We start from the raw sequence: 26800 nt of genomic DNA on the forward strand, positions 1-26800 counted from the left end.
CGCTTACAGTCATCGAGAGAGGAAGGGTGGAGGAAAATCAAAAATCAGTGAAGGGTACAAACAGAGTTAACACACGCTCTTGATTTCCTGTGTTAAAATCAAAGTTTGTCAAATTTTCTCAAGACCACATCCTCAACCGAAACTCTTCAGAAAAGCTTAACCTGAGTCTGACCTGACCCTGGAAAAAAAAGACTGCATTTTATCACTAATATGAATGTAATAAACAAGCAAGAAGAGGAGGGTTTCAAAATATGCCTCACTGAACTTTAAGAAAACATGCTGATAACTGCATGCACATGAAACCTGTGTGGTTTTTGTGGTGAGCTGCCGAGCAGGCATGACCGTAACAAGCAGCTACTTATTACACTTCCACTGTGCACGTGCGTTCTTATGTATATTCAAAGCAGCACATTGTAATCAGAAAGCCACTTTTTGCATACATCACCAAAAATCTAATGAGGAAAAGGAGAAGGAGAACTCCCACAGCTGATGACAAAGTGCACAGCAGAGAGGAGAAACTGGAACAACTATGCGACGCAAGGCCAGAACATCCTGCAAGATTCAGTTTCTCGGACACTGTGCTGCTGTCAGTTGCTTCAGCTCAATTTTAATAGTTAGTTAACCTAGTAAAAAAAATTTCAAATCCTACAAAACATTTCATTTATGAATGACAGATGATTTCTCATTCATTTGCGAACATTTCATCACATCAAGACAAATCATGAGTAACAGTTAATGGCTGCATATACTGTCATGACCTAAAAAATATTGTAGTTATTAGTTATTATAGACTATTCCATCACTTCTTTAACCCTTACTTGGCATCGCTGCTACTACTCCTCACTATCAGATACCATTCCCCATCTCCCAATTTATATCACCAGTCACTGCTGCTATCTCATTAAACTTACTCAGACATAAAATCTAAAAACATACGTAAAACTTGAATTTTATCTCTTTTTAATGTGTCTTAGTTTGATCGTGTTATTAGTTGACTGCACAGCCAAATAAGGTGAAATGGGAACATGATGCATAGCATGTGCTTCAGAGCCTCAGAGCACCGAGTCCAATCAATGAAAAGTCATCCAGTGATATTGATAGTGTTCGGAAAAGCTAGAAACTGTGGTGTGACCCACCTCGTACAGACATGCACAATGCTAGTCTCTCTAGGTTGGTACTGCTATCGGGTTGACTGTGCAGGATCAGCTGGCAGCATCATTGTTACCTGTGAATCTCTCCTGGTGTGCCCTAACTAATCAGAAGGATTGGCCATAGAGACAGAAACAGAAACAGACTTCATCCTCCAAGCAACATCCTCTGGGGCGATCGTGGCTCAAGAGTTGGCAGTTCGTCTTGTAATCGGAAGGTTGCCGGTTCGAGCCCCGGCTCCGACAGTCTCGGTCGTTGTGTCCTTGGGCAAGACAGAGGGCCCGGTGGTGCCAATGCCCAGCAGCCTCGCCTCTGTCAGTGCAGCCCAGCTACAATGTAGCTGGGGCGCACTTATCAGTTAACTTAGACCTAAACTTCTGGTCTCAGATTTGCTTAAAAACCTTTCATCTAATTAGAAATCCCAGTCTTCAATTAATTCAATACAAAATATTACATAGAGTGCACTATACAGGTCATCGGATGTTCAAGATGGGCTTTACGTCTACCAACAACTGCTCACACTGCCAAACAAATTCACCGGACAATTATATCCACGCTCTTTGGTTGTGTCCACCAGTTCAGAAGTTTTGGCGCGAGATATGTGAAGACTTATCGAAGTGTCTGAAATGTAACATTCCAACTTCCCCCTTAGTGTGTTTGTTGGGCAGCTTAGATAATGTCACTTCAGAAAAGAATATCGCCCATATGGTTTTCACTGCCCTATGCATAGCCAAGAAAACAGTCCTCATGAACTGGAAAAATAAAAACAATCTTAATTCTAACCAATATAGAAATTATCTATTAGATTACATTAGTCTTGATACAGCCTCTGCCACCACATCAGATCAATTGCTCTGGGCTCCTTTGATCAGCTCCATCACCTAGTGGGGGTGGGGGGTCATAGTTTGGTCCCGCCTTCACTGTTGTGATTGGTGTGGGGGTAGGGACAGGCTTAGGGCGTCGGGGGGTTCCCCGGAGGCATCTTCCTTGGGGGGCTCACCCCGGGGTAGCGGTCATGTCCGGTTAGGGGCTCTGTTGGCTCTCAGGTGACTGTTTCCTCGCGGCTGCGTGCAGCGGGGCTAGGGGAGGGTCTGTGCTGACGGACGTGGGTTACTGACCTGGCAACCTGGCTGCCCCTGGGTGGGTCCGGGATGGGCGTGAGGTTCTGGGGGCGCTCCGTCTCTGGGCTGGGACCCGGACCGGGCCTCGGGGGCTTGGGTCCTGGTTGGTGTATTGCCGGGGTTGTGGGCGGGTGGGTGCATGGGGGCCCGGCCCTGGAGCAGGGTGCCGCCGGTGCATCGAGCCACCTGGGGGGCTCTTCAACTGGTGGGGGAGATTGTCACATCTTGCAGGAGCTTTCCTCTCCTCAGGAGCTCTCTCTGCAGGAGGGGGAGATACAGGAGAGGTGGAGGAAGATCTCAGCCTGGGTGTTTATTGTCTTATGTAGTCTGGAAGATGAGTGGATGGTGGGGTGGGTGCAGTTTTCTCTGTGGTGGGGTTGTGTGGACTGTCCCGGGCTCTGTGGGGCCGGGCGGCGCTGCTGCACTGGGCCCGGTCTGGATGGGCCTGGGCCCCCTTTCCCTGGCGGGTCGCGGAGTATGGGGGTGCCTACTGGGGTCAGCGGGGGAGCTGGCCCCAGGGAGGGGTCACTTGCCCCTCCCTTCCTTCCCTCCCCATCTCCAGCTGCCTCCCTCTTCCCGCTCCACCACAACCACCCACACATGCAGGGCCTTGGAGTAGGGGTATGTCACCAGGGTGCAGAGGAGGCTACCCCCCCCCCCCCCCCCCCGTCCCCTTCTGGCTGCCTCTGCCTCAGTTTTATCCCACAACTTAGACATTCACATTACTCACACTCTCATTACACATACATATAGGATCTTGGGGGTGGGCACGATACACAGAGTCCAAAGTACCATCAGGGTGTACACCCCACCCCTGGCATCGTTGCCCACCTCTCAATTTTAAATACACGTAGACATTGAGGGCTAGCAGGAGGGACCATGCGCTTACCTGCTGCTCTCTGGCAGGTAGCTCCATGCCCTCCTGGGTTTTAAATGCACCTTAGAACACACATGCATCAACACTACAATGAGCGGGTGGAGGGAGGTTTGGAGTCTTCTCTCACCCCCATTCTCTGCGACCTGCTGGAGCAGGGGGGCTAGGACTAGGAGGAGGAGTTGGCCGTCCGACTGCGGTCTGGAGTGTGGAGCCTTCCTGCTGCTGCGGAGTCGGGGCGGTCTGCCTCCCCCCACCGCAGGGAAAAGGGAAACACCACCTGGGTCTGGGTGCAGTTCCCCCCTCCAGGGGCGGGGGCACCTAGACCCGGTTTGTAGAGTACGCTTGGGGAGTGTGATCGTGTGTACAGCGTCTCTTTATGTCTGTCTCCACGTTGGTTGAGTGTGGAGTAAGTGCATATGAGAGCATGAGGGTGGGAATGGATGTTTGTATCTGTGTGTGCCTGTATGTCTGTGTCTATATGTCAGGTTGGGTATCAGGCGCCACCTCTCTGGGGACATCTCAGGCCCTCCAAGGTTTGGAGGCCTATCTCCCCCCACCACCACTTCCCCTGCCAGTGGCGGACCCCCTCAGACATCGGTGCGTTGGTGGTTCTTTGTGTCCGGGGATGGGCGTCCAGGTACACACCGGCTCACTCCTTGGTGGCCGCTTATCGGGGCCTGGAGCCTGGGGCTCGCTCGGGCCACTTCGGAGGTGGGGTGCCCCCGGCCTCTCGGACTGGGGCTCGGTCAGTCAGGCACGGCTGGCTGCCGGCGGAGCTCACGGGCGCGTCACTGCAACCCCCCCTGGCTTCTGCTCCGCGGCTGCTGAGTGAGCCCTCATCTGGGACTCTCCTCAGCTCTTTCCGGGACAGTGGCGCAGCTGCCCCTCTGTTGGTCTTCCTTGGTCTCTTGTGTTCTGGGGGCCTCTGGATGTCTGGAGTTTTGATCTCCTCCACACCTGCTTCACGACCTGGAGGACGGGGCTGTGGCAATAATGTTTAACATTTAGTATTTACTGTCATATTCCCATATATCATTGTGATGTTGTTTATTCTATTACTCTTGTTCTCTTCTGCTTGCTTTCTTTTTTCTTTCTCAGCAGGTGATCCAGGTGATCGATATATGCATTTTTTTTTCTCTGCCCGTTCTGTTGGTTTTTGTCTTTTGCCCTTCTCCCCCGTCCCTCTTCTCAGCTGTTTCTCTTTCCCTCTTTCTTTCTCCCCTTCTTTCCCCCAGTCAAGTCTGTCCCGTATTCAGTAAGTGAAAATAAAATAAACAATAAAAGGTGAATCAAATGGACCATTACGGCAAGGCTGGGATGGTCAATTTGGTAAAGTAAATCCGTTGGGCATCTTTCTTTGCCTTTAGACAACAATTCTGATGGCAAGAGAGCCAAACGGGACAGGCACAAAAAAAAAAAAAAAAAAAAAAAAAAAAAAAATACAATGTAGCTTGCCATCACCAGTGTGTGAATGTATGGGTGGATTACTGAATGTGTAAAGCGCTTTGGGGTCCTTAGGGACTAAGTAAAGCGCTATACAAGTACAGGCCATGCCATTACCATTTACTCTGTTAGGCCCTACACCCACTGCCCTACATAGTGGACCCTGCACGGATAATAAGCAGAAGGGGAGCAAGAAGTGGCTGATATTAAAAAATAAAAAAACATAACAGCAGAGTGCAAGATGCTAGGATGCAGGCATAGATGGAACGTCAAAACCAAGTGGCTAACAGTTATCTGCTGGATTGTTTCAGGGACAGCTTGCACGTAGCAGAGGGCTGCCGTGGTCAAGAAATGACCGCAATCACTCTTCAGCTTCACTAAACATTTAAACTAAAAGAAGAAATCAAATTGTTGTATTACTAGCCTGAGCTGCAAACAAAGTTAGTGCACGGGTAAAGCAAGTAATCAATCCTGGATATCTTTTACACCACCACAAAGCACTGATTAAGCTCTGGAGGAAATCCACTGATCTAAACTATCACAGTATAAATAGTAAATGCATCAGGACTCAGAAGTTAAACCAAGGGAAAATTAATTTGCCTTGTATTCAAACCTAAAGATGCAAATAAGAGGAAGCATGCACTAACATTACAAGCTAAGCTCTTTAAACATTAAAAAGTTACTAAAACCTAGAACATAACAAGAAGATCCCGAAGGAAACCCAGAAAGGTTCTTCAGTGTTCCTTCATGCTTTTGCTTGCAGGTTTGCTATTGAGACGATTATAGTAGCAGCCACAGTAGCGCTGACATTGAGTGCTTTTTCACATTCTTTATTTTATTTAGCCAGACCTAGGAAGCTGTCACATACATTACTCTGCAATAGCCCCATATTATACAGTACTGCAGCGATAGCATCTAACCAGTACTGTGTAGGATTGGGGCTGTTGCAGAGTAATGTATGTGATTGCGTCCTATCACATACATTCATTGTAGACTGCTGTACTAAACTTCACCATAATTTAATTTACAGTTATTTCCATCATATCACAGGCACCATCTTACTTTCTTTGGTGTCAAAAAACACAAGGGAAATCTTTTTTAAGGTTCTGATCAATGTACAAGAATTTCATTTGTATGTCTTTTGTTTATCAGCAACATTTTCATTTTCATTTTTCTTCTGAGAGTCATTGGAAATGTGTTACTTTAACATACTGCAGTAATACTTCAATTCAATTCAGTTTTATTTGTATAGTGCTATATCACAACAGTTACCTCAAGGCGCTTTATATTGTAAGGTAAAGACACTAGAATAATACAAAGAAAACAGAAAATCCTGACAACCATATGACCCCCTATGAGCAAAGAAACTTCCAGCAGAACCAGGCTCAGGAAAGGGTCCCTTCTGTTGCTACCGTTTGGGGGTGAGCGGAGGAAGACGGGACAAAGACATGCTGTACTTGTGATCACTACAATAGAAACTTTGATTCAGTTTGCTCACTGCTCATTTATAATAAAGTCTTTACAGAAATACCCAAATGCAAACATGTTTACAAACTGGCAATATGCACCAGATTCAAAACATATTATATATAATGGAAAGATTCTGCGTGCTAACTGGAGTCCAATTTGTTTGGACCAGATGAGTTGACAAGTTGTTGTAGTTTATGATGGTGTTGAGATGAGAGGCACTCTCTGGGTTTTGTAGTTTCAATTTAGATTTCTTCACTTCACTTCTGAACTTGGAGCACACCATTTCCTCCAGATGGAGGGGGGCTGCTGTTTGACTGGGAGACTTCATCTCCTTTTAGGTGTGAGGATGTCACTTCACATGGTGGCGCACTTTCCACTTTCATTGAAAGAAGAGGAAAACAGAGTTAACGCGCACTCTCGATTTCCCATATCAAAGTTTGTCTCAAGATGTCGTCCTCAACAGGAACTCTTACTTGACTCTGACGTGACTTACCTGGGAAAAAATACTGTATTTCAGCACTAATAAAAATTTACTAAACAAACAAGAAGAAGCGGATTTTCAAAGTGTTTCTGACTGAACTTTAAGACAAACATCCTCGTAACTGACTGAAACCACGTCATGAAACTAAGCTTTGTTTTTAATGTCTCCTGTCTTCGTCAGTGACAGGTATCTTCGTCATTAGACACTTGTACACAAACATGCAATGAAAGGTTCATAGCTGTTGTGAAACTGATGTAAAGCGTATGCTTCAGAGCCTGTAAGAGCCATGAAGAAGCCAGAGGTTGGCTGATGGTCACTAAGAGGATACCACAAAAGAGAAGGAAGACTGAAAATTTCCACTTCGAGCATGTTGTGCTTTATGGTTCCATGTGGTAAGCCTTGAGAGCTGCTCTGAAAAGCAATAACGCTTTCAGTTATATATGTATGTTTGGTTTATATCATTTTACAATCATCACAGTTTTGCTTTCTTTAACTTTTTAAAACTAAAACAGGTTTCTATTTTATAAAAATTTCACCGCTGGTTATTGCTGTGGTGATCAAAAAAAGTTTGGACGGTTGTGTGTGAATTCTTACGACGCTATAGCCGGTGGGCTTCAAGGTATATTTTGAAATCATATTATAAGAAATGTTAGAAAATATCCACTAGCTCTTTAAAAAAGTGACTTCCTGTGGCTCAGCTCAGAAATTACCACAGCTGCACGTACAGTTCCCACTGAAAGTTGACACCAAAATATCGAAATACCGGCCTGAGCTGCACAAAGAAATTTACCAACCCACTTTGTGTGATGACAAAAGCCCGAAGGCATGCCAGGCACTGTAACACCACCGCAAAGCACTAATTGAAGCCTAGAAGGTAATCTACTGACATAAACTGCGAGTATACAGCAAATGGATCAGGACTTTGAACATTTGAGGCAAAGTGAAACTTCGTTGGGCCCACGTTCAAACCTCAAGACACGAACAAAAGGAAATGTGTAACTAACCAACATCACAAACGTTGAAAAACACTCATGTGTTGAACATAACTGCAAGAACTTAATGGAAGAGTTTCACCACCAATTGTTCGAAGAATGACTTTGTTGTGTAATCATTATTAAAATGGTTCTAAGTAGAAGTAGTAGGAGTAGAAGTAGCATACCCAGAAAGGTTCTTGAGGGGTTCTTCAGTGAATCACTTTGTGATATCAGGGGTTTGCTAGTAGCATTGACATTACAGTGGGGCAAAAAAGTATTTAGTCAGCCACCGATTGTGCAAGTTCCCCCACTTAAAATGATGACAGAGGTCAGTAATTTGCACCAGAGGTACACTTCAACTGTGAGAGACAGAATGTGAAAAAAAAATCCATGAATCCACATGGTAGGATTCATGGATAGCACGAGCAAGACAAAACCACCCGACAATAAAAACCAGCACTATGGTAAAAAGCTGTTTACAGCTCATGATCACTTCTTGTTGTATTACTTCTTGTCAGTACTAGTCTTGTCAGTACTAGTCATTCTGAGAACAGCAGGCAGGAAGAGACCACAGAAATAAATAAGCAGTACACTGCACCGTTGGTGTCTGCAGACACAGTGGTTAACACTGTAGTCGTCCAGACTTTAAAGAACAAAATGTTAACTCAGTTTCACAAAGTTGGCTTTTAATCCAGACCTGCCGCAGTTTGCTTTGTGTTGCTTTCCCTCTTTAATGCATTAGACAGAGATTACTGAGACATGTGACCACACTTCACTTCTATGAACCTGAGTGAAACCTAAGTTTCACTAAATATCTGTCTTCACCACCATTGGTCTTTATGCTCTTTGCTTTTCTGCATCTGTTGCATCCAGCCAGAGACATGGCATACTTGTTGGAGTGCCTCTCTGGTAAGGGGGCCCCTTCTCACAAAAAAAAATCCCTTCAGGTGATGAGGAAGAGCGCCATTCAGACCCACAGAAAAAGAAGAACGGTGTGTTTTAATGCTACGGTTCAAAAGGACACATGAGGTACAGATTATCTGATGAACCCCTCCACCTGGCTGTCCTTTCAGCCTTTTTGTGCGGCATGTCTCTTTGCAGATGTCCATGAGGTGGTGTGGCTTGTTTTCAGTGACAGTGACACTGGTCACAGCTGGGTCACAGCTGCTCTATCAAAGCCCTCAGAGCTTGATTGAATTTTAGCTGTTTCTTTGCATAGTTAATTTGAGTTGTGCACCTGCAATTGTGGTGTGTGTTGACCCCTGGGCAGGTGTGAGATATTATCAGTTTTGGTCTGTGTGGAGTTTCTCCCTCTCTGCAAGTATAGTAACATAGTCAGTTCATGGGGGGTTTGTTGTGTGCTTGCTTTGGGCCTAATTGGGTTACTGAGTTGAATATTTAAACAGCCAACTGCTAAGCTTCTTAAAGTAGATAAGTAAAGGGAGGATTCCACTTTAGTTGAGGTACGTGTTTGTCTCTTTGCACTAAATGACCTGAGGCCATGCTGGGTTTCCCCCCCTTCCTGGGCCTCATGGCAGCGATAGAGGAATTTGTTGCGGTGCCATGTGAACGCTTTCTGGAAGGGGAACTAGTCAGACATCAACACTGCCAATTGTGGTTTCACCAGGAAACTTGACTAAGAGCTAATTTAGTTGTTAATATTGTATGAAAAGGAAAAAGAAAAGTTGAAGCAAAGCATAGACATGGAATAAAGAATGCTGAATATGGAGATGCCACGAAGGAAGAAATGAGGAAAACCTCAGATGACTCAGTATACTGAAAGGAGGATACTAGTGATCCACTGTGGAGACCCCCTAAAGGGTGATGGATGGACTCAACAAAAACAAGATGACAAATGAAATGAAACGTGTGCAGAAAAAACCTCCGCACGCACATCACGACAAACCAGCTTTGAATTTCAAGATGGATTTTATTGCAGCAGGTCAATAAAATATTACAAAGGATGCACATAGCCAGAAAAATATTTACGCCAAACCAGAAAGTGAACTGACCCCCACCAGCCAAGTTCAGGCACAAATGTCCAACTGCAACATTTTCTTCTGTGTGTTAACTGGAGTTGCGAGTGTCGCTCTAGGTTTTGATGCTGTTGAGAGCTGCTCTTGGAGTTTCATAGTGGTTCTCTGACGAGGATCTCTTTGCTGGGCTGTCTCTGTACTCGGAGCACCCTATGTCCTTCAGACGGAGAGGGGCCTCTTTTTGACTGGGAGACTTCATCTCCTCGTAGATAGGGGCCGGACTATGTGACTTCGCATTGTGGCGTGCTTTGCCCTGACAATCATTGAGCGAGGAAGAGAAGTAAAATAAAGACTTAACACACATTCTCAATTTCCTGTGTCAAAATCAAAGTTTGTCATTTTCTCTCAAGGCGACATCCTTAGTGGGAACTCTTAACCTGACCCTTTCTTGGAAAAAATAAAGGCCAATTTAAGCACATAATGTAAGTAAATGATACAAATTTGTTAAACTAAGAAGAAGAAGAGGGTTTTTGAAAGTGTTCTTCACTGAACTTTAAGACAAACATGTTGATAACTGGCTGCACAAAGTTGTGAAACCAGCGCGGTTTCTGTGGTGAGCTGCAGATCAGCCGTGATCTTAACAAACAGGTGCTGCTTGTGCTAATGCTTCAGTTAGATTTCACTCTCTTGCCCCTGTGTACGAGCATACTCAAGGTAGCACATCACAATCAAAAAAAGACACTCACTTTACATAACACACATCCAGTGAGGAGCAGGAGGAGGAGGAGAACGCCCACAGCTGATGACAAAACGTACAGCAGAGAGGAGTAACTGGAGCAACCGCACCAATGACCACCTGAGGAGAAGCAGAAAGAGGAAGGCGTGTTTAAAATGTGAAACTCCATACCATTCCCCTTTCTTCAACATAGACACACAATCAGAATCAGAAGTCACTTCCTTCTTAGTTTTAAGCTGCAGTTTGAATAATATACCTCAAAAGGATATCAGATAGTGTGGAAACTTCTGCAAACTTTAGGATAAACAGCTCCAAAAAAAAAAAAATCCCCTAAATGTTCATAAATAGGCAAATGTTATCAAACATCTGATAAGATTTGGTTTGCACATTAAAAGCAGGAGATATGCTAAGCAGCACAATGACCTTTAAAGCCTTAAAAACAAAGTGTACACATCCCTAAACCTGCTGAAGATTACAGGATATCTGTTTACAGAGGGGGAAATGTAGAACATCATGACACAAATGATTACAACTTTAAAATAAGACTTCATTAGAATAAAAAACAAAAAGCTTTCAGTTGTTTCCAAATTGAAGATAAGCTTAAAGGATATAGTTCACACTACATTCAGAAACAACCCCTCAATACCAGATACCATCAAAGGAAATGAGTCAGAAATATTCCTGTTCTCATCACTAGCGCTATCAGATTGATTTGGTTAGCACCTTATTAAACTTATCTCACATGCACAATATATTAATTTCTGCTATTGTCTTTGTGTTATCAGTTTTTCACATGCCTACAGAGAAAGAAAAGGGCAAAAGACATTGGAACATTGTTGATGTGAAACTAATACAGACCATAAGCTTTGCTGGCTGTGAAAGCCCCACAGCAACACAGTGTTATTGATTACATCATCAGTGGCAGCTTTGTTAGTAAAAGCTAGAAATTTTCACAATTAGTATGGAAAGAAGTTTCATCTTGAACAGCAAATACCAGTCAGCTGAAGTCACCTGGTGAGAAATTCTCACTGTGATGTGACCCACCTTGTACAGAAATAAAGAATACACGTCTCCCTAGGCTGGTACTGCTATCGGGTTGACCGTGCAGAAGCAGCTGGCAGCTGTACAAAGCACTGTCTTCTGGCTGCAGCTGCTGCAGGGTGAGGTTGTAGGTGATGCCGCCGGGGCCGGGCGCAGAGGACAACTGGACCCTCTCAACAGGGAACTGAGAGGAGGAGGAAGAACGGCTGCCGCTGTGGTGCTGCTTTGAGTTGTACAGCAGCTCTACAGGTCCCCGACCCTTCTGCCTCTTTAGAATCACCCCCTCCACGGCCAAGCCTTCCCCACGTTGGGGGAGGCAGGGGAGTACCGCCGAACCCCCAGCACATCTCTCTATCACGTACTCTGGATAAGTGTCCACTGACTCAGGGACATCTCCAAAAGGAAAGGGAATAAAAACGATATAATGGATATGGGTGCCACTAGTAAGGATCAAGTTCCAAATCTGATTTTATTATGTGCATGAGTCTGGCATGATATGTTAAGGAGGAAATGTGCCATACTTAGGAAAAAAACAAACAACCAGAACTGCTCTGTTAAACTTTTAAGATGTTTGAGGCACTGCTGAGACGCTATGTTACGCTTTTTACATCCCCAAAGAAAAAAAGCTTCATCGTAGCACTGTAATATGGTTTGGAAAGTGTAAGTGTAGTTTAATGCTAAACCTAAAATAAATCAAAAAGTACACTCACCAGCACCAACAAGGAGGAAGAATTCCGTCTTTGATGGTATCTTTTCATCTGCAGAGGAAAGATTTTCCACGACAAACTCGCAGTAGTAGCGGTCTGTGTCGCTGGCGTTCAGCTGAGAGATGGTGATATTCAGAGAATAAAGGCTCGGGTCTCCACTGACGCTAATGCGGCTTTTGTCAGCAGAATTGTCAACTGTAAAGTCTTCCTTGGTGTACTTGAACAGCACTTCTTTATGATTCAGCCAGGTGCGTTTCAGGTAGACTCCCAAGGGCGATGGGTCCCTGTGTTCAATCTCACAGGGAAGAACGACAGATTCACCCTCATGCCGCTTCAAGAAGTGAATCTCACTGTGAGCTTTAGATGAAATTAAAATGACAAAAAAAAGAAGCACATCACAAACAGAGAAGAACTAAACATAATTTATTTTTAGCCCAAATTTTCATAAAACTGGGGTATGCAAAATGTAAATACCAGCAATGAAGGTGTATGTGTTTGTATACGTATACAGACAGTATGCACCTAAACAAATGTTTCTAGCGAACAATAAGCTCTTTAATGCGCCGCTCTGTTGTACTACATGCAAAATGTGGTTTGGCATTTATTGAAATAAGGAAGATATTCACTGAAAAGGATGTTATTCTCAAACCAAACGGCATTATGTGACAGATTTTCAGGTTACCAGTTCCACCAACTGGCACTCTACGCCAAGATCACAAAGTGGTGAACCACTTCCCATCTTTACTTTTGAAAGAGTGCCTCTGACTCATGATAGTATTGTATAACATAATAAGGCTTTAGCTGTTACATATTAAAAATTCAAAAGATCTCTCTACATTTTTTTCCGTTAAATGTATTGTTCAAATGATTTGCAAACCATTCTAGTTGCTTTTTAATTTCCATTTTAGATAAGCATGTTTTAAAGTGTTGGAAAAATAAAGATAATTTTCACGTATTTTTTAAAACATTTCACAGATAATTACTGCAGTGGGGGGCAACAAATATATTAAATATGAAGAGTATTGTTCAGCAGAATGTAAAACAAATTGTATGTTTGAAGTCTAGATTACAATCTATCATTGTAATAGACATTAGACTTGCCTAGTGACTATATTTCAATTTCACACTATAACAAAAGGCAAAAAGGTTCAATAAATGTGACCAGACTATTTTCACAGATTTCCAGTGCGCTCTTTTTTGCTTCTATCATTTTATCCACCAGCACTCCAAGTGACTTCAGATTCCTTCGCACAGAAATTACCCAAACCACTGTGCCGCATGCACAATTCACATTGAAAGAAAAACCAGTGATCAAACCACCACCAGCCACCAGCCTGAGGAACACAACCAAACTTACCAAACCCAATCTGCGTGATGACTACAGCCCACAAAAAAGCAAGGTATTGGATCCAAATCATCTTTTACATCACACACTTAAGATCTTGTGGGAAGCCACTGATGGAAACCATAACAGCAGAGATGCAAGTGTAAAAAACTGAATTTGAAGTGTGTCTTACAGTAAATGAAACCAAGAGGAACTCCATTAGCTCCACCTTCAAACCTCAAGACATTCACAAGAGGAAGCGCGAACAAATGAACATCACGACTGTTGGATCAGCTCCTCCTACAGCCATGAATTAAAGCATTTAACACCTCAGCTGAAACAGTTTAGGATCATATTGAGTATTTGCTGAGCACTGGCTCTAAAGAAAGAAGCAGCATGTGCTCTCTTTTGTCTTAACTTCAATTAACTTCAATAGCAGAGCTTTATTTGCATTAATTGGGTTTCACATGTTTCGGAAAAAAACTTTCCTCACATAGTATTTCTGTATGTCCCAGAGGAAATGATGCTGAAGACTCGTCCGTGAACAGGATGTGTCTGCTTTTTGATGATAATTTGCATCATTGGAGAGAGACTAGAAAATAGGTCCAGTGACTGAAGGGAGCTAAAAAGATATTTTATTACTGAAAAATTAATCAAGAAACTCAAGAAAGTACTCTGAAAACATTCAGATCTCAAGTTTTTACTGAAGAATGTAACAGCTTCAGTACATGTTAAATAAACTTGGTCTCAGCTATAAGACAATTGGATCATTCTTCAATATTAGCGATTCACCTTCTATCTACAGACAAAACTACCGAGTATTTCGTTAATCTAGATAAGAATCCTCATTGTTTCTGACTTATGGGGAATTCCAGTTATCAAAACATTCATCATGCTATTGTTCACATTCCAATTAGCAGATATAAGAAAAACAGAACAAATAGGACAGCAGTGTAATGTCATTTGAATGCATCAACAACTGAAGCATGGTAGAAAAAAGTGCATTTCGTGCAACCTCGACCTGCACAAACTAATTTCGTGCTCTAGATTTGTATCAGGAAAACCACAATTAGGTGTCAGAGGTGGCTTTATAGCATTTTTCTGAATAATGAGTCACAGTTTGAGAACTCGCTTTATTTTTGAACTGTTATCTTTACTTCAGTGGCTGAATGTGGATGCATTCAAATAAAAATCTATTAAGTAAATCTTAAGTAAGTAATACTTACTTAAGCAATTAAGTAAGTCTTACTTACTTAAGATTTACTTAATAGAATTTTATATGAAGACTTACTTAAGTAATTAAGTAAGTCTTCATAAATGAAGACAGAAAACTAAACAGCAGTGACGTTTGTAGGGTTACTGAAGTTGGGCTAGCTGGTATATAATGATGTGCTACGTGACCGCTAGCGACACAGCTATGGTAGCATAATATAAACAAGCTAACTTTCTTTCCACTTGATAAAAGTTAACGTGAGTGTTCTCGGTGGTCAGGAACAAATGTAATCGCATGGCAGGATGCTGTAAAAGGACCAAACTTCAGCCAGGAGAACAACTGAGATAATCCATCCACAATACGAGGTTAGTCATTCATATACTGCTGCATGGGCTGTGCTATAGTTACATCGTAAGGTTTTAAAAACTGAGCTTAAATAAATGATTAGCGGTAATAAAAGCCGAGAGAGGTCAACGGTGATCACTGACTTTTTTTAGGAGCTTTTTGAGATTAAATAGAAGAAAATACAAAACATTAAACAAGTTAACAACACAAAAGCCATATTAAACGCAGACTACTTTAGACCCGGAAGTAGAATTCGTCACGTCATCACTTGATAATCGGTTTGCATGTCCACCATGACCAAAACCGGAAGTGACGTCATTTCGCGGAAATGTAGTTTTTTACCATCAGGACCTTACGAGTCTATACTTGTGTTTTTAAAAGTTATGTTTGACTTTATGACTTTCTGTGTCGTTTCTGGAATGCTTAGGATTCATATTGCACTACTGGAAATATTATTATTTTTATTTTGATGCATATGCTGTTTTTTTTTTTGCAAATTTGCATTATAATACTTATTTTTGTTTTTCCTGCAGTATATAAAAATTGATGTATTTCAAAAATAAAACTATGAAGACACTTAAAATAAATTTCCTGTGGTGGGAAACTATTTTGTGCAACTTTTTTGTATTTACAGATAAACCTCTTAAATTTCTCTAACTAGAAATATATGTTAAAAACACAAAAACGATTTTAAATTGTTTTGTAACTTTTTTGCAATTTATGTAATTACTATACACTTAATGCATACATATCATTAAAATTTGGGCTATAATGGTTTTATTGATGTATATATTTCTACGAACATTATTGCTAAGGATTGTCTTATTGCATTGGAGTCACACTGGGTTAAATATGTACACTTGGGTTTTAAGGGGTATTTATTATTTTCTTCTTTTTTTTGGGTTGTATGGAAGCCCCAAACGCAATTTCATTGTTCTTGACAATGACAATAAATAAATAAAATACTAAATACTATATCAACTTGAAATGCTCCCAAAAATGGCACTACAACATGTAAAAATATAAGCTCTGGCGAACTTGGTTCTATGGTAGGTCTTAAAGGGTTAATACTGTATTGTACACCAACTACTCGATGGCAGGTGAAACAAATACCTTGATGAACTTTTGCACCTATGTGCAATAACATGTTTTACTTTAGGAGCCTTTTCAAAACATTCAAGGTCATGTGACACAGAAGAGTTAAAAACGGTAAGAACAAAAGTACCTGACAAGTCAAAACAAATTTGCATGTAAATTAACTCTGAACAGAGGATTCATGTGACAGGTGAGGAGCGGAAACAATACAATATTTAACCGGAAGCCAACAGAACTGCTGAAGGACTAGTGTGACGTGACTAACGGAAGGACTTGAAGTAACTTATTACACTAACAGAAATTAGATTCCACTGAAAGTCAAGGTTTTCACTGTTTCACAATTATTTGTATGTTAATCAGCAGTAAATCACAATTCTGACCTTAACTTGGGTTAACATGCATTTAGTGATCATGAAGTTGGGGTTAAAATCTGACTAATACTCTGTGACGGAGCAGTGACTCGTAGAGGGGCAGATAGTTTCTGAATGCCTACAAGCATGAACACGTGGATGTTATAAACCAGAATGTATTTTTTTTTTTTTTTAGACCCGTTAAAGAAAACAAGTGTCAACAGAAAATTTCAATTATTTTTATTAAATTGACATGTATTATTTCTGTACTTTATATGACAGCTTATATTTATTTTACTATCTGGAGAGAGAAATAAAGCATCTGATACAGAAAACCGTTATGACATGAATAAGAAGCACATGTTAGACAGACTCATAGCTAAGCACATCTGAAATCCAATAGCTTGGTCTAAACATGAGCCTGATGCTAACCCCCCCCCCCCCTCAAAAAAACAAAAAATAGAAAACAAAAAAAAAAACACCCAAAAAGCTGGGAAAAAAACAAAAAACAAAACAAAACCAAAAAACACCTAACCAGTATCAATACTTTCACTTTACGTATTACAGACATTAGCTCTTATGTCAGAATTTAAGAGTTAGTTCACCCAAGTTTAAAACAACCTTCCTACTCAGCTCTCACCTGTGGTGTCCTGTTTTGCTTCTTTTTGGTTCAGATATTCTCGATACAATTTTATGTTCAGGAAAAAATGTGATATTGTTTTGGAGAATGTATAAGACAGCAAGGTGAAGAAAAAAAAAAAATTCAAGTTTAGCCTAAATTTTACTGCTATATAAGACTAATCCTGAAATCATGGTGTTTTTCCCAAAAACACTTCAGGGGAAATTCATATTATCATTTTACTTATTACAAGGAACAAAAACAGTGATGATTCTTGAGACTGAAGGGAAGTTCCCAGAGGAGAACAATCACGTTGGTGTGAAACATTTGACAGAAATTCTTTAATGTCAATGTGCAAAGTTAGTAAGATGCTGGAATTTACCTAGCAAGCACAAAAACTAAGAGCAATCAGGTTAGACACCACTTGCGAAATCAGGGTGAACTGACCCTTTGACAGAAGCCCCGGTGACACTGGCGGCCCATCCCACGACTACTTACCATGTTTGTAATTTTCAAACTCAGACAGGACAAGAGAGACAAACTCAGTGCACATTTCAATGTCACTTCAGGCATAGCTCTTCTGACATCACACTAATGAGCCACAACCTTGAAACCACTCACAGATGAAGTGACACTAATCATCTTAAAATCTGCTGCTGGGAGACGTGTAGTCCAAGTGTTCATGTGCTGTGGCTGATTGGTGTGAAATTTAATAATACAAGGCCTAACATCCACATGTAGAGGATGGAGCCACACTAGAACATCATCAGGTACTTACTGAGTTTTAACTGACCTGTCATGCCAGCTGATTGGGTTTTAAGGCTGAAAAGCTGATATGGATGGGCTACAGACAAAAACAAATACAAAGCAGTAAGTGATATGGGCAGAGGAAACACTGTGCCACATCAAATACCTACAAGCACTTCTTTTTAAAAAACCTGCTATTTTTTGTTTTTAATCCATATATGCACTACACTCAGATTTGCACACCTGTGGTGTCTGTTCTTTCACGGATTGCTTTATAGACAGCAATCTGTAACAGGATAACCCCAGATGTCCGACAACTATGATACGTCTAGGATTTAAAACAAAACCACGCAGCAACACAGGCCAGCACTGTGGTAAAGACCAGCCAAACAAAGTGCTTTGGAAAATAATAATAGGCATTGATTTACTGTCATTTTAGAAATATAATGTTAAGGGGTTAGCAGTGGTCACAAGAAGACCCTCAGGTGTCTGTTCTTGCATTTTATTTTTCCTATAGAAATGACAGTGCTAGTTACTCTTTAAATTAAAAAAAAACTGCAGGGAGAAAGAGACTGCAGAAATAAGCACTACGCTGCAGACAGTGATTAACACTATAATGAAGTCTAAAGTAAATAGCAAAGACCTCACCTTAAAAAACAAATATGTTAAACTCAGCTGCTGCTGTTGGCTTTGTTTTGCTTTCCCTCTTCAATGCATAATAGAGAGATGACCACGACAGACACCAACATTATTAAAGCAGCCAACCGTGTGTGTGTGTGTGTGTGTGTAGGAGTTAATGGGTCAGAAATGAAACTTAGCTTTTCCTTCATTGCAGACTGGGTGTACTGCAACTGTATTGCTTAATTTGCAGTTAATTCCATCATATCACAGGTACCATGCAGTATTTTGGAACATAAAGTTAGCCAACATCTCAGTTTTTGGCTGGAAGTACACAAACTCAAAGCATGTAAAATCTTTATTAGGCTACTGAATTTATGTAAAGAATTTTTTTTTTTAATTTATTTTTCATAATCAGTCTATTATTAAGGCAATGATTGATGCACTCAACAAAAAACAGATGATGGCAAACTTGGTCTTTGTCTACCTGATAAGATTCTGCCATTAAACAAATCCCTAAGCTGTGCAGAAAAACAAAAGACATCAGTACAAACCTTCATGACTCACCTCCACGCACGTCAGGACAAACCAGCATTGGATTTCAAGATGGATTTTATTACAACAGATTGATAAAACATTACAAAGGATGTATACAAGTAGACTTAGGACCAGGAAATATTTAAATCAAACCTGAAAAAAAGAATAAAACTAGAGCCTGATGAGTCATGGAGTTTATAGACTACGTAACTGGAACCAGTTTCTGAGACCCTCACCAACCAAGGTTGGGGACGAATGTCCAACAGCATCTAAGCATGCTGTGAGGGCCTCAATCATTCCACCAAAAGAAATAAACAAAAATATGATTAAATGTTTACAAGAGAAACTTGCCTTTGTAAGGAGTTGGTACGTTCATGAAACTCCAGCAGCTTCAAAAGAAATATGAATCATTTAAACACACTTCACTTCTATGAACCTGAGTGAAACCTAAGGGGAAAAATATATCCTCACATGTAATTAGTTAACAACGTTATAGTTGTTAAAAACTTATGTGGTGTTTGGCTCTTTTCAAATAAAGATGTTACATTAAATGTCCATGTGTTCTAACAAATATTTGTCTTCACCACCGTTGGTCTTTATGCTCTTTGCTTGCAGCTAGGTTTGAAAAAGCACAAGGGTGATAGAAAGGTGTTAACCTCAAACCTAATGTGCAGGTTGCTTTGCTGCTTCAGTAGCGTCCAGCCGGAGACATGACGGGAGGCCTCATACCCATGGGAGGGCCTCCCTGGTAAGGGGGCACCATGGGAGGCCCCTGCCCATATGGAGGCATCCCTCCAGGCATGTAGCCTGGCATGCCCTGAGGAGGGGCACCATACTGACCTACAGAGAGAAGAGCACGGAGTGTTTTAATGCTACTGTTCAAAAGGACATCTGATCTCACCTGCTGTGCACCATACACCTTCCTGTCCAAATCTACAAAATTCAATTAATTATATTTTTCAAACAGCCAAATATACTTGGTTTTTTCCTGTTGCGGTTTCTTTTTTTAAATTAAGCACCTACTTGACAGAGACTGCTGAGAAAAAGCTAAGCTTTCAATGAAATGTGAGCACAAGCTGGTAGAACAGTGAGTTACACAAAAAATGAGTTTGCTAGAACAGAAACAATTCTGTACACTGCCAAAAAAAAAAAAAAAAAAAAAAAAAAAAAGGGGTTTTCTTACCATGTATGGGATGCCTCATGCCTGGCTGCTGTGGTGGCAAGCCTTGCTGTGGGGGCATTATACCACCCACAGCTGCCACTGGGGGAGCAGCCACATGGGCCTGACCAGGTCTTGGTGCAAGACGCTGGTAACGAGGAAGTTGGGACTTCATCTCTTCCTGTTGGCAGGGACAACGCACAGAACAAACATTCAGACTAAAGAAACTTTGTTATGCCCCTTTACAGTACAAAAAAATGATGAGGAACTTGTACCAATGTTGACGTGCCCTGATTTCAGACTGAGGATGTTCAAGTTCAGAATCATCCTTTAACATAACCACAAAAGAAGAACTACTAAGTAGTATTAAGGATGTGCAACCAAAGTGTTTAGCTTCAAACATATTCTGAATATATAGCTGAATTATGATCAAGATATACAGAATCAAGCTGGTGGTCAAATACTGCACCAGTCTATTATTGTCTATTGCCCAATGTGCTATTATAAATATGTATCAGTCATTACTTACTGTGAAAAGGGCAAAATAGAAAGCTCAAGCAACTTACCAGTGAGATATCCTCATCAGGGTGGATCAACTTACTAGTTGCACTCGTGGTGGTGAGGGTAGCAGGCTTACTGGTCACTGTGGCTGGGGGTTTGGCCACAGTGCTGCTAGAGGGATTAGAAGAAGTGGAAGAAGAAGAGACAGAGGGCTGGGTGTAGGCAGGGAATGTTGCTTTGGGTGGGTCAGTGGAGGCAGCTGTGCTGAGGGAACTTGAAGCTCCTGCGACTCCTGGAACAGTCTGCTGGGCCTGTGCAAAGACACCATACATATAACTGATTTTTTTTAAATTAATAATAAGATACTAGCTTAATGTTGCAATATGCAAAAAAGGAATGAAAATAACCCCAAAATAAATTCATTTTAAAAATTACAGTGAAAAGATGACATCTCAGTAACAACATTAAAAAAAATGGAAAAGTTAACTAATCATTTGATTTAAGCTTTACATTTTAAAGCACTAATGTACAAGTGTATTATGATTTGGTTACTCTGAAGCTTAAATACACAAATTACACATGATTTTAATAATCCCAATTAATTTGTTTCCATTTTATTTTAATTGAAACAAAGCTGTTGCGCTATTTTGTCTCAACCACAGTGCAATTTTTACATTAAATGGAGAAGAACTAGAAGTATCTATAGCACTTCAGATGGGAAGAACTCGGGTTAAGGGAGAAAAATAAAAATCTTGCAAAATCTGTTGGGTACTAATTGCATCATGCTCCTGAGGTTGAGAGAGAGAGTGGAAGATTCTAAATAAAGTTCATCTCATCTTAGGCCTATTTTAACTAAAGCGCATGCACACTAATGAAGCTCACAAACAAAACATGTCAGTTCTTGTCAGAGATGCCCATCCTGTGACACCAACATCATGGCCAGCATGGCTATTTTGGTGCACAAGTAGACTTATGAAGCAAATATGGTTAGTATCCAGCCATGTTTAAGTTTGCAAATTCAGAATTTACAGGCAGTGTTAATAAATATTCAACATGCAGCTGCCACAGAGCACAGAATCCTGTCTGTGAGCATACTTGTAGCATATTAGGAAAGGGAGGCTGGGGAGACGCAGACTGAGGGTCTGCAGATGGAGAGGAGACAGCTGCTGTGCTGCTGTGAACACCAGAGCCCATCTGCAGCATGGTGGAAAGGAAACCACAGCGTTTGCATGTAACATGTCTACAATGTTTTTTAATCTGAATTTTACCCTTTACAACATACCCTAAACAAGGTTAGAAAGCAAAGGGACACATCAGAAACAAGAACAAATGGGAAATAAAATATGAGGGGTTTTTTTCCTCTGGTATACAAGACTAATTTTAACCAGCTTATCTGAGTGGGGTTTCTTTTATGTTCTACTTCTGACAATTTGTTTATCAATCAACCAGAAATGTAGCAAATATGAGCAAGTGACACAGACTCCAAGCCTAAATTTTGAGCCTGGAAAAATCCTGTTATGTATACAACGACATCATAAAACACCCTGTTGACGGTTTAATTCCAGATAAAGTAAACTACATTAACAACATGAGACCTAAGAAAACAATAACATCTCTTTGAGGCAAATGTCTAAAGAAGTCACTGCATGTGTGTTAGTGGGGTTACAATGCCCACCTGTGCTGCACTGGGGAAGAGAGGTTTGGTGACAGCTGGCTGGGCCGCAGGTGCGGCTGGTCGAGTGACTGCAGGGGCTGGGGCCATGTGAGGAATTCCTGGCCTTGGGGGTATGTGGGGTGGGACTGCTGTAGGATGAACCGGAACCAGGATCAGAAGTGTTTACATGATCACATTTGTCAAATTTAGTTCTTTGTGTAATATAAGTTCAACGGTTGTTTCTGAAATGCAAGCACAACTCACCCGGGGGTATCCCTGGCATCATTGGGGGCATCATCCCTCCCATTGGCATCATACTGCAAAAAGCAGAGACCCACAGAAAATTGGACACACTGATCTGACAGTGAACTACAGTAAAACTGCATTTCAGTTAGCTCCATGATTGTATTATCCCTACAGACAAAACACTGGATAGTAAAGTTACTATTAAATCAAAAGTTAGTAAATGAATTACCCTGGTGGCATTCCAGGCATTGCAGGAGGCATGCCATGCATCATGTGAGGAACACCGGGCATCATAGGAGGCATTCCTGTAACAACGGGTTAGAGAAGATTTATTTAGCAATAACTCATCATGCCACACAAACAATCAAACAAGTAGGCAAATAAACACAGCAAAAGGATACACATACATAAACTACATTTTCACAGGCTCCATTTAGTTTCTTGAATGATTTCAGTCGTATATTTAGATATTTGTGGCAAAAAACTGAAGGAGTGTGTTAAAAGCATACATGACAGATCATCTATAGGGTTAAAATAGATACAACCGCTGAACAAAAATTATTTGTTGGTGCTCTCTGGTGGACAAACTGCATTAATACTGTCAACTTTTTAAGAAGGTAGCTAAAAACTTACAAAAATACTAAGATATAAACTGAAGTGGATTTGTTAATTACGGGTCATGCGTGCCCAACAATTACACCAATTATCTGAGATCGTTGATGAATTTAGAGACACATCCAGCAGGAATGTGTTATGTAACGTGCTACAGAAATCAAATTCCCATGTCTCCTTAAATGCAGCTGTGATTCAGCAGTAAAATCCATCTAGCAAAAACATTTAAAAATATTGTGAATTTGTGGATGCAAGATTTCCTAGCATTAGAATTACAATTCAATTGGAAAGAAAAAGAATACTTTTAAACTGAAATAAACCTGGAATGAACTTGAACTTCTATCGACTGGCAAAAGGAAATGAAAAGGATGTGAAGGATGGCGACATGAGAAACTACTGCAAAACAATTCAACACAATAACGGTTTTAGTTAAAAAGCAGAACTGCAACTGGAATTAAAAGTTGATCAGCTGCGAAGCCAGTTTCATATGTGTAGTTGATGCATAGATTTTTAAGTTTGTAAAAAAAATAAATAAATAAAAAACCTTGCCTTGATATCCTGCAGGAGGAATCACTGGTGCTCCAGCCACAGGAGGGATCCCAGGTTGTGCCATTGGGGCAGCATAACCTGCCTGGGCCTGGACCACAGTGACCTGCTGAGCTGACGGTCCAGCTTCATCATCATCAGACTCATCAGAGTCATCCTGATTGTTTGACTTCTTCTTTTGACTCTCTGAAAACAGAAAATGTTGACACCTAAGCAAAATCTTATGTAACCCATACCATAACACTATATTAGATTACTAAGACTCGTGCATCATATTACAAACTAGGGCTGGGCCATATTATACCGTTCACGGTAATACCGGTATAATGTTAGGCAACGATAGGAAAATGAAATATCGCGATAGAATATGAGTAAAACGCGCATGCGCAGTGCCTTTGTTTTCATACGCACATGGCCGATTGTTGAGTGAAACAGATGAACCAGAATTGGTTTGTAAAAATGGTGCAACTTCCGTGATGTGGAACTGGTTTGGTGTTTGTCTGTCAGATACACGACAAAGCACATTTTTTTGCAGAACATGCAAGCGGTCGTCGTTATTGTCGTATTTGTCGGACTAAGATGCTCTTAAATCTGGGAGTAATCTGGGTCCTAAACTCCGTATGCTTCAGGTCAAACAACACTGCAGCATCACTGAGAGTTAAAAACTGTCTAAATTCTTTCATCTTTAGTAAAACGATCAGCATTGCTGCTTTACCAGGTGCCTCTCAACTTTAACTTCCAGGCATCCATGAAAACAAAAGTTATTACATTTAATGGAGTTAGAAGTTAGCAGGAAGCTAGCGGAAGTTAGCTCGCTAGTTTCGCTAGTTACCTAAGCATGATATTGCATGTTCTGACTGAGAGATTTCTGAAAAAAATCAAACGTACAGCTCTGCTATCACTTCCAACATAAATGAAGACAGGAAACTAAACAGCAGTGACGTTTGTAGGGTTACTGAAGTTGGGCTAGCTGGTATATAATGCTGTGCTACGTGATCGCTAGCGACACAGCTATGTTAGCATAACATAAACAGTGAAGCTGGAGGACGAACACTAACACTTTTCCACTTATAAAAGTTAACGTGAAGGTTCTTCATGGTTAGAGACAAATGCAATCGCATGGCAGGATGCTGTAAACGGACCAAACTTCAGTCAGGAGAACAACTGAGATAATCCATCCACAATACGAGGTTAGTCATTAATATACTGCAACAACATGGGAATAGAGCAGCTGCCAGAGAATTCAACATTAATGAATCAATGGTACAGAAGTGGAGGAAGCAAGAAGAATGAGTTTAATAAAGTTTGATTTATCTGACTGCTTTGTTTCGCTTAATGTGCCTTATAATCCAGTACACCTTATGGTCCGAAAAATGCGTACTGCACACTGCAGTTTAATGTTGCAAAGCACCTCTTTTTAACTTCAGTGGATATTATACATGGTTATGCTCAGGATATGTCAGCCCATTTCTACTGGAAATGCCTTTTGGTTAAACTTTCAGCAAGGAATTTGCATTTGCACTGTTACATTTTTATAAAGCTTTAATGTACATAAAAACCAGCTTCTTATTTAAGTGAAAATAAATGGAAGGTTGTCTTTTTGCGCTAGTAATGTTGTGGAGTTGTATTTTGTCTCGCATCAATTATATCGTCGGTTATATCGTTATCGCAAATTTTCAAATATATATCGTGATAAATATTTTTGGCCATATCGCCCTGCTCTATTACAAACCCTATAATATAAACCAGGTTTTAGTCAACACAAGCACAGCCCTTGCATAGGTGAACAAACCTTGTGATTTCTGTTCTAACGTTCGCCTTCGTTCCTGCATGTCTTTATCTGGAATTCCCTCCATGCCATAGATTTCCAGCTCGATGTCTGTTCTTCCTGGAATTGCATTTGGTACGCTGTCAATCGTCTCTTTGTGCACCTGAAAAATATGCAAAGTGAGTCACCACAAACTCGAATAACTACTCGATTACCTGTAACTAATGTGTGTGTGTTTTTTTAAACAAAGATGCTACAAATCTTAATAAGGTTATTAATAATTAAAAACCCATACCTGCATGCAATGAATAGCCAAGCCAGGGCCAGTGTACAACTTCTTGTGGCAAATGTGGCATTTAAAATGTTTTGCCTTTTGATGCTGAATGAGGATCTTTTCATCGTCGAAGTCTCGATTACAGTACCTGGAAACTGAAGTTAAGGACTGCCCAGTAACACTGTACAAGATCGAAATTCAGCGACCATACAAGCCGGCAAAATAACATAAGAACTGCTTAAAATAACCATCACTCAGCGACTAAGTAGCGCAAATCGTCTGGTTACACAAATCTAAAGACGGATCAGTCCTGAAGATTGAATCATAAACGAAGCTAAATGCTAACATAGCCGTTAATATCCAAGGTATTATTCGATTCCTGTAACCAGCACCACGAACCCAAACTCTACTAGAAATGAAATACAACCGATACCGAGTATTTTACAGCTTTAAAAATATCTCATTAAGTAAAAATCAACCAGCAAAACTCTTAAGTTCGTGAGTGCCAGTCGCTAATGCTAACGCAAGCTTTAGGGCGTCAAGAGGCTAGTTTGGGCCTTCCCTTTGTCGAGCTAACATGTAGCCCCTCGTCTTTCCACAGCGGCACTTTATCGTCGAAACAAAAAGGATACCAGCACCATGGTTTCATCTGCTTCTTCTTTTTTCGCCCCATTTTATGAAATACTGGAAAACCGGTATCAAAACTCTAAACACTTGTCTTATTATCTGTTTGAGAACAGCATGCTGTAATCCCGTGACAAGGCCGAAAATGGCGCTTCAATGGCGGAAGTTGTAACGAACGTATTCTCGCGCGAATACGAAATGAGCGTCACAGACACGCCCAGAGGTTCAAAACAGGAAGCACGGTAGACAGGATAGCCGACAGGTGAAGTAAATAACTGATTTCACTGCAATGCAATATTCTGGCGAACCTTTGGTGCTGAATAGCACTTGGAGACTTAAAATGAAGTGTGTCTCATTCCATCATTCCTTTATAGCAAAAACACTCCCCGATGGACAGACCTCCCAAAGCCAGCTCGCCATGTAACATGCAACTGTCTTGATCATGGCCAACACACTGATGTCTCACGAAAACGTTCATGACTCACGAAGTCTTAAAACAAGAATATTAGCAGATTGGGCTGATAGTCAATGATGTCTTATTTGGAACTTAACTTACAGGACGGTTTTTCTCTTTACATATTATTTATTCTAAC

At 41.0% G+C, this 26800-nt stretch overlaps 2 protein-coding genes across 5 annotated transcripts; both read right to left on the reverse strand.

Annotated features, from left to right (window-relative positions):
- Positions 1-9425: 9425 nt before the first annotated feature.
- On the reverse strand, positions 9426-18814 carry LOC113024023 (uncharacterized). Of its 2 annotated transcripts, none has more exons than XM_026170590.1 (5): positions 17715-18814; positions 11979-12332; positions 11272-11661; positions 10238-10347; positions 9426-9804 (listed from the first exon to the last, which is right to left on the reverse strand). In XM_026170590.1, the coding sequence occupies exons 1-5, from the start codon at positions 17719-17721 to the stop codon at positions 9607-9609; spliced, it is 1059 nt and encodes a 352-aa protein (XP_026026375.1). In that variant the 5' UTR covers positions 17722-18814; the 3' UTR covers positions 9426-9606. The 2 variants fall into 2 exon arrangements, with proteins under 2 accessions (XP_026026375.1, XP_026026374.1); XM_026170589.1 differs by lacking the exon at positions 17715-18814 and adding an exon at positions 13333-14503.
- A 66-nt stretch (positions 18815-18880) lies between these two features.
- Positions 18881-26405, reverse strand: znf207b (zinc finger protein 207, b). 3 transcript variants are annotated; one of them, XM_026170588.1, is made up of 11 exons: positions 26216-26405; positions 25605-25731; positions 25334-25472; positions 23545-23727; positions 22613-22688; positions 22402-22454; positions 22159-22286; positions 21579-21677; positions 20549-20794; positions 20007-20163; positions 18881-19663 (listed from the first exon to the last, which is right to left on the reverse strand). In XM_026170588.1, the coding sequence occupies exons 1-11, from the start codon at positions 26254-26256 to the stop codon at positions 19512-19514; spliced, it is 1401 nt and encodes a 466-aa protein (XP_026026373.1). In that variant the 5' UTR covers positions 26257-26405; the 3' UTR covers positions 18881-19511. The 3 variants fall into 3 exon arrangements, with proteins under 3 accessions (XP_026026373.1, XP_026026371.1, XP_026026370.1); XM_026170586.1 differs by lacking the exon at positions 21579-21677 and having other exon boundaries at positions 22159-22283; positions 26216-26404; XM_026170585.1 differs by lacking the exon at positions 21579-21677 and having other exon boundaries at positions 26216-26403.
- Positions 26406-26800: the final 395 nt, after the last annotated feature.

Source organism: Astatotilapia calliptera, chromosome 6 (assembly GCF_900246225.1).
Source record: "Astatotilapia calliptera chromosome 6, fAstCal1.2, whole genome shotgun sequence".
NCBI classification, from domain to species: Eukaryota; Metazoa; Chordata; class Actinopteri; order Cichliformes; family Cichlidae; genus Astatotilapia; species Astatotilapia calliptera.

Coding starts and splice junctions, on each gene's coding strand:
- LOC113024023 (XM_026170589.1), bottom strand. CDS start 13,393: ATGATTTGGATCCAATACCTTGCTTTTTTGTGGGCTGTAGTCATCACG. Junction 12,333..13,332: donor CATCACGCAGATTGGGTTTG/GTAAGTTTGGTT, acceptor TTTCATCTAAAG/CTCACAGTGAGATTCACTTC. Junction 11,662..11,978: donor CTTCCTCCTTGTTGGTGCTG/GTGAGTGTACTT, acceptor TTCCTTTTGGAG/ATGTCCCTGAGTCAGTGGAC.
- znf207b (XM_026170588.1), bottom strand. CDS start 26,256: ATGGGGCGAAAAAAGAAGAAGCAGATGAAACCATGGTGCTG. Junction 22,689..23,544: donor TCCTCCTGCAGGATATCAAG/GCAAGGTTTTTT, acceptor CCGTTGTTACAG/GAATGCCTCCTATGATGCCC. Junction 20,164..20,548: donor CTGATGAGGATATCTCACTG/GTAAGTTGCTTG, acceptor CCCTGCCAACAG/GAAGAGATGAAGTCCCAACT.